General features: G+C 38.0%; 1 protein-coding gene across 37 annotated transcripts in view; it reads right to left on the bottom strand.

Moving 5' to 3' along the window:
* Nucleotides 1-683: 683 nt before the first annotated feature.
* Nucleotides 684-6,553, bottom strand: part of IL33 (interleukin 33) — a 158,166-nt gene continuing 152,296 nt past the window's right edge. For 13 of the 37 annotated variants that reach the window (XM_070248311.1, XM_070248305.1, XM_005604993.4 and 10 more), the window contains 4 exons: nt 5,900-6,007; nt 5,288-5,338; nt 4,036-4,133; nt 684-2,640 (listed from right to left, as the gene is read on the bottom strand). In XM_070248311.1, the coding sequence (XP_070104412.1) occupies nt 2,443-2,640; nt 4,036-4,133; nt 5,288-5,338; nt 5,900-6,007 (455 nt within the window). In that variant the 3' untranslated portion in view covers nt 684-2,442. The remainder of the gene's footprint in view (nt 2,641-4,035; nt 4,134-5,287; nt 5,339-5,899; nt 6,008-6,553) is intronic. The other 24 variants (XM_070248322.1, XM_070248306.1, XM_014735451.3 and 21 more) reach the window with 3 other exon arrangements.

Raw genomic sequence — 6,553 nt, 5'->3', positions numbered from 1 at the left:
GCTTTGGGGAGAAGAAGAGAAAAGATTGGCAAAAGATGTTAGCTCAGGTGCTAATCTTTAAAAAGAAAAAAAAAAAGTTAGGGCCGGTCCAGTGGTGCAGTGGTTAAGTTTGCAGCCTACGGTTCGCCCGTTCAGATCCCATGGCACCACTTGGCAAGCCATGCTATGGTAGGCATCCCACATATAAAGTAGAGGAAGATGGGCATGGATGTTAGCTCAGGGCCAGTCTTCCTCAGCAAAAAAAAAAAAAAAAAAAAGCAAATAAGTGACAAAATGCCACCACACAGTTGAATATGTTAATCAAATAACACTGACCACTTCCACTGATGGTGGAAAGTATATTTTTAAAAAAGGAAAATTAAACATGGAAAATAAGATAGCCAGGTTGAAAGGTATCTAAATAGGGAGTCAGAAGTCTCAGGTTGAAGTTCTGATGCAAGTACACTTTGGCTGTTTGATCTTGGGTAAAAGTCACTGAATACCTCCTTTCTGCTGGCCGCCATGATGGGCACTAGGGGTACAGAGGTGGAGAAGACACAATCTCTTCTCTGGAAGATCTTACTTAGTTTTGAATCACCAAAAATATCAATTACTCCAGATACCAACATTGGTGAATTACTTACTTTCACTTAAGAGTTTCAGAATATTGAGTCATTTTATAATAAAACCATTATGGCCTCACAAACTTTTAAAAATACTGTTTATTCAAGAATACAAACTATGTAATGGGTATATTTGGTTACTTAATAATAATCATTTAAGTATATCATACAAATGCACATGCTCAACATTTAGTGTTTTTCAGAGGAGATGATATTGATTCTGCTTTTATTTTTGTCTCTATAGTAAAATTATTCACAATGAAACAAAGTCATATTGTTCTACAATTGTTTGCTCTTGTACAGTAATTCTCAGCCTCTTTTATCTTAAGTTAAACCAGCAATTAGATCCAATAGATATCAACAAATTAGAAATTTAAAAGCCTACACTTTCAGAAGTCATTTTTTATAAGTATTCCGTTATTATGTTTATCATGTATTGCCAGTGTTAAACCTATGAAAAATTGTAGTAGAAATTGCTAAGCCCTTAAAATCAGCAAAAACTATTCATTTAGTAATTGAAAAATGTTATTACATAGTTGAGTATAAATTTTACTACTTTACTAAAAGTAAAACACAAAGATGTTTAATAAAAAATACTGCCATCAATAGATTTATGTAAAAATTTTACAATGTCAGGTAGACAAAGTAGAATAAAGGTGTTGGCATACGGAGATCAGATCATACGGAAATGAAGCTCAGGGGGTGCAAAAGACATATCAAGGACATGGTTGGTCAAAGGAAATGAAGACAGAACAGAAGTCAAATGAATATTCCATAGTAACCAGGGTCATCGGGAAGCTGGACAATAAAAAGACTTGTGCACATAGGAGGAAAGGATTAGAAGACATTTTGTCCAAGGTGCTGAGTATATCAAGTCATAGATCCCTGGGATCTAGGGTCAGAAGAACATGGTACGCCACAAACATGAGGGATAGCCAGATATTGAAATTGTAAGGTTAATCCTGTGCCCCATCCAGGTCCTAGGAGGTCAGAGGACTTCTGGCCCCACTGTGGGACTGGATGACCTAACATATGTTGTGGCTTGCTGCTTTTTAAAAAAATGTTTCAGTTTGTTAGATATTCTTAATGATTTCAATCATAGGTCTGAACTAAAATGTATTTCACTTCCTAATGTTAAGAATGCCTTGCTTAAAGTTAACTGTCTACAAAAATCAGAACTTTAAAAATGAAACAATGAGAGGTGAAATTATTTGCTTTATAAATATTGGATTTATTTTTCATAATTTTTTGATAATCCTTGCCTCTTCACTTATTTATATTACCTGCCTAGCCATAGAGGCATCTGAAGTTTCCGGCATCTATAAACAAACTTGGTGTTTTATTCCACTTTTGGAATGGGCAACCTGCGTGCCTTTTCACCAGCAGCTTTAGTGTTTGAGCCTATTATTTGGAACCAGGAAAAACTGTGTCCCTATGTAGTTCTTTAAAGCAGATACCTGTCTACATTGTGACTTGGGCTAAGACTCTTGCTTCTTCCCAGAGGTCTCAGCTCTAAATATGAAGTTCTTTATGGACTGAAAGTGGAAAAAAGTAAAGGTCAGGCTGTGTCTCTTCTGAATGTTGGCAGATCTCTTTACCGATACCCGATTTAATATACCAATACTTGTGTTGAATATACAGTGATACAGAGGGAAGTAAAAAACAACTGAAGGATAACGAAAAATATTTTTACACATAATAAGAAAAGCATTCCACGGCGTGTGAGCACTCTCCATTTCCCTTAAATGTTCCCTGCCTCTTTCTTTTGTCTCATCCCTTCTGCAGTGGTAGCCATTTGGGCTACCCAACCCAGGATCCACAGCTTCCCATCACATTAAGTTTAAGAGAGCTTAAATATGATATTCTGCCTACTTGAAGGCTCAGTTTGCTCCCCCACTTTAATTAGAGCAAGGTGCTTGTCCTTTACTCCTATAAACACTCCAGGATTGTTCTTACATTCAAATGAAACACATCTGGACGACGTCTTATGCATAAGAAAAAAGGCCTGGTCTGGGAACGGGTTTTCACATTTTTGTAGCTGAGGAAACAAGAGAGAAAGCAACCATTATGTGTGTAGGAGATCTAGTGTCAACTTCACCTTCCTGTGTTAGAAACTAATGGGGAATAATTATTTACAACTTGGTATTTCTAGCAAGCCTACTTACTAAGTAGGGGATGGGAAGGGGATGGGAAGGAGTGAAGGAGAAAGAAGTGAGTAGAGGGCCAAAGTGGGGGGTTTGATTTGATTCATTGATAGTAGACTTTGAGAGACCATGGCTTAGAATGACTGGATCTGGATACAGCAGATCTGGATTTGTACCCCTCTTTGGCCATGTGCTATCTCTGAGACCTGGGCACATTGTTTTACCTCTCAAGCCTCAATTTTTTAGGCTAGCCAGTTTTCTAGATGCATCAACTTCCAACTTATCCACAGACATATGAGTGATATAAATGGTTATTATTTTAAGCCACTAAGTGTTCGGGATAATTTGTTACACAGCAATATCTGACCAGTACAATAACTCCATCATAGAGTTACTATGAGAATTAAATAAGACAGTACTTGTAAAACATTTAACACAGTGCTTGGTAGATGATAGAGCTCAGTATGGGTCAGCTCTTATTATTGAGTAGTTATATATGCCAAACACTTATATACACTTAGGAACATTTTGTTAAGGGAGATGTTGGTTACCATCCAGTGTTTGTGTTAATACCTTACATGGCTGTATTAGTTAGCTTTATATTTTTGTGAATTTATATAACTTATCTTCTATATTTATACTCTCATGTTTTCTTCTTTGTCTCCATCTTTGACTTGTTTGTTCCTCCAGATGTTCATAATTTTTCATCATGACCCATATAATACTGCCATTTACTAACTGAGGAAGACTATTCAGTGAATTCTATGATTAGAATGTAGGTTGTTACGCTATCTGTAAATCTCGGTATATGGAAATGTTTATGACCATCCCTTTAGCAGGCTCAGTGTGTAAAATTATATTTGCATTTGCCTAAGAAAGCAATATTTTACAAAGAAACAATTCCTGGAAGAACAGTATTTCCTAAAGCCAAAGAGAAAGGATTTGAGATCATTCTATATAGCAGTGCTTCTCAGACTTTAATGTGCACATGAATCTCCTGGGGATTTGTTAAAATGCTGATTCTGATTCAATTGTGAGTGAGTGTGAAGTTCTGCCTTTCTAACAAGCTTCTGGGTGATGCCATACCGCTGGCAGAGACCAGACTTTCAGTAGCAAGGCTATACATGCCATTTCCCTACTTTTCCTACTCCAGAAGCAGGTGATTAGTAATAACTGATTGTGTTTTAGATACAATAGCACAAACAAAACTCCTTCAAAATACCCCAAACACCCAAATCCGCACAAATGAGTGGAGTCAATCATGACAATTAAGTGCTTATTTCTATTACCTCCACAGAGTGCTCCTTGTTGTTGGCATGCAGCAAAAAGTCTTTGTATTTTTTAGGACTCAGGTTTACCATTAACTTCTGACCATCAGCACCACCTGCTTGCAATTAAAAAATGTAAATTGTAAAGTTAAGAAAAATAACTCATTTTAATTTAAATAAATTTAACACCCTGGAAAAGAATGCAACATATCACGTAAAACAATGACTTCATTCACCAACATGTCTCTTAGAAATATTTGCACACAAATAAAACTAAAGAGTCATTGATTAAGTAGGGGATAATTCTAACTCCCTTGAAGAAAAGAGTTTAGTTTCTTATATGCTTTCTAATTGTAGGATTCTGACTCTAATGGGTATTTCTCTGGGTGTCAGCTTCCCTATTTGCATAAACAGCCACTGATAGTTGGCCCCCAATATCCAACTCCTCTTCTTGTGAAATAATAGGATATTTCCCAGCTTGCCTTCTTGTAGCTCAGTGTAGCAATGTGATTAAGTTCTGACCAATGTGAGGTGAGTGGAAGTGTCAGGCACAACTTGCAGGTTGTGTCCTTAAAAGGAAAGAGAATTCATGCACCTGTCTTCCTCTGTCCTGCTGATTGGACATTATCATGGTGGCAAGTAATCTTGAATCATGTAAATGTTGGACGAGCCACAAAGAGAGAAGCAGCTGGGTCCATGGACAACCTGTGGAGTAGAACTGCCATTCCAGCCTTCACTAAGACAGAAATAAAGTTTTGTGTAGCTTAAGCTGCTATTATTCTGGATCTCTGTTAAAAGTAACCAGAGCTTGGGGCCGGCTCCATGGCCGAGTGGTTGGGTTCGCGTGCTCCACTGCGGCGGCCCAGGGTTTGGATCCTGGGTGCGGATATGGCACCGCTCATCGAGCCGCGTTGGGGTGGCGTCCCGCATCCCACAACTAGAAGGACCTGCAACTAAGATATGCAACTATGTACGGGGGGCGGGGGTTTGGGGAGATAAAGCAGAAAAAAAAAAAGAAGATTGGCAACGGTTGTTAGCTCAGTTGCCGATCTTTAAAAAAAAAAAAAAAAAGTAACCAGAGCTTTACCCTAAGCATTAAACTACAAGATAGATGGGATGGAGTAAATCCTCTAAGAATCTAAGATTTTACCATGAACTTGGGCTGGAGAAAACCTTCTGAGACTGTCTTCCTTTCCCATGGAGCATTTTTAGATCTGTCTTTACCTCAAATTTAAGAATTCAAGCACTACAGCTACCCAACTCTCCAAATTACCTGTTTCACTTGAGGAGCACTGAGAAGGATAGCAACGGAATAACACTGGGTCTGAAAGAGAATGCACAAAATCCCTTTGGTGAGATACAATTTTATCAAAAGGTTTCACTTTCAACATACACACAACATCAGAAAGTATCCTCCTCTTTTATTATATATCAATAAAAGCAAGACATTTGTGGTTTTGAGAAAGGTCTCAAAAATGTGTGAATATGTTCTGATGAATTCTCTGACACAGTTGTTATTAAAATATTTAAAATATTGTTCATGGCACTGATATATTCTTTTACTAGAGGTTGAACTTTGGTGATATTGATAAGATTGGAAAAATCTAGTAGGTAATTTAATGATAGCAAATATGTGTGGTCTCTCCTTCCATTTTTCACAACAGATGCCACTTCTTAATATCAGCACTCTTCCCTGATGAAACCTGGCTAAGCTTCTGAATCCTCCTCAGCACAGGGACATCCAGGCACCCCACTGCCAATGCGTTGGAGTTAGCACACAGCATGAAATAGGTTTGTCATGTCTGAGTTAACACATTTTTTATGGTTTGGTAAAATTATTTTTCACTTTACTAGTCATCATTATAGACACAAGGAAACATTCTACCTTTCTCTTGTTGTCCACTCAGGTCTTCAATGTAGATCTCATAACTTCCATCCTCAATAACAAAACTAATGGATTGATCGTTGTATGTGCTCAGGGAAGCAAAATCTTCTGTAACAAGTGGAAATCTTGTCATTAAGAATTCAAAAAACTTATTTCCATGAACAATCTTTTAGCAATTTTCTAAATGCCTCCTCTAAGGTTTTTTTGTTTGGTTTTGCAATTTGAGCTACACTTTGTCCATCGCTGTCAGTTAGATGAAAGCCTTTGGTGCAAGCTTAATGTAGCTCAAAGGCTGAGGTGTGCCACCTGAACAGGATTAAAGAAGCTCTTCTCCTGCATGAAGGCTGTGGGTGGCCATGTTACTGTGCTTATGGGAGGCTTTGGTGAGGAGAAAGGAGCTGGAAAATTGACAGACATTGTCTGAGGAAACCTCTGCTTCCTAGCTCCTCATGGTCTAGGGGACTGTGACAAAGAAGGGACTATTTTGATAGACATGGGTAAATGAATACCTGTCTGTAAGGTGTGGAGTCACACAGAGACTTCCAACAGTCCTAGAGAATTCAGGTGTGAGCCCCATCCCGTCCTCTGGCCAAATAACAGAGACACTTAGACTCTAACATTTTTTAATGTCCCAGCACACAAAGAAAATGATAA

The sequence above is a fragment of the Equus caballus genome, chromosome 23 (genome assembly GCF_041296265.1).
Source record: "Equus caballus isolate H_3958 breed thoroughbred chromosome 23, TB-T2T, whole genome shotgun sequence".
In the NCBI taxonomy this organism is placed as follows: Eukaryota; Metazoa; Chordata; class Mammalia; order Perissodactyla; family Equidae; genus Equus; species Equus caballus.
The sequence above is the reverse complement of the archived record's forward strand: the minus strand, read 5'-3'. Positions and strand labels throughout refer to the sequence as shown.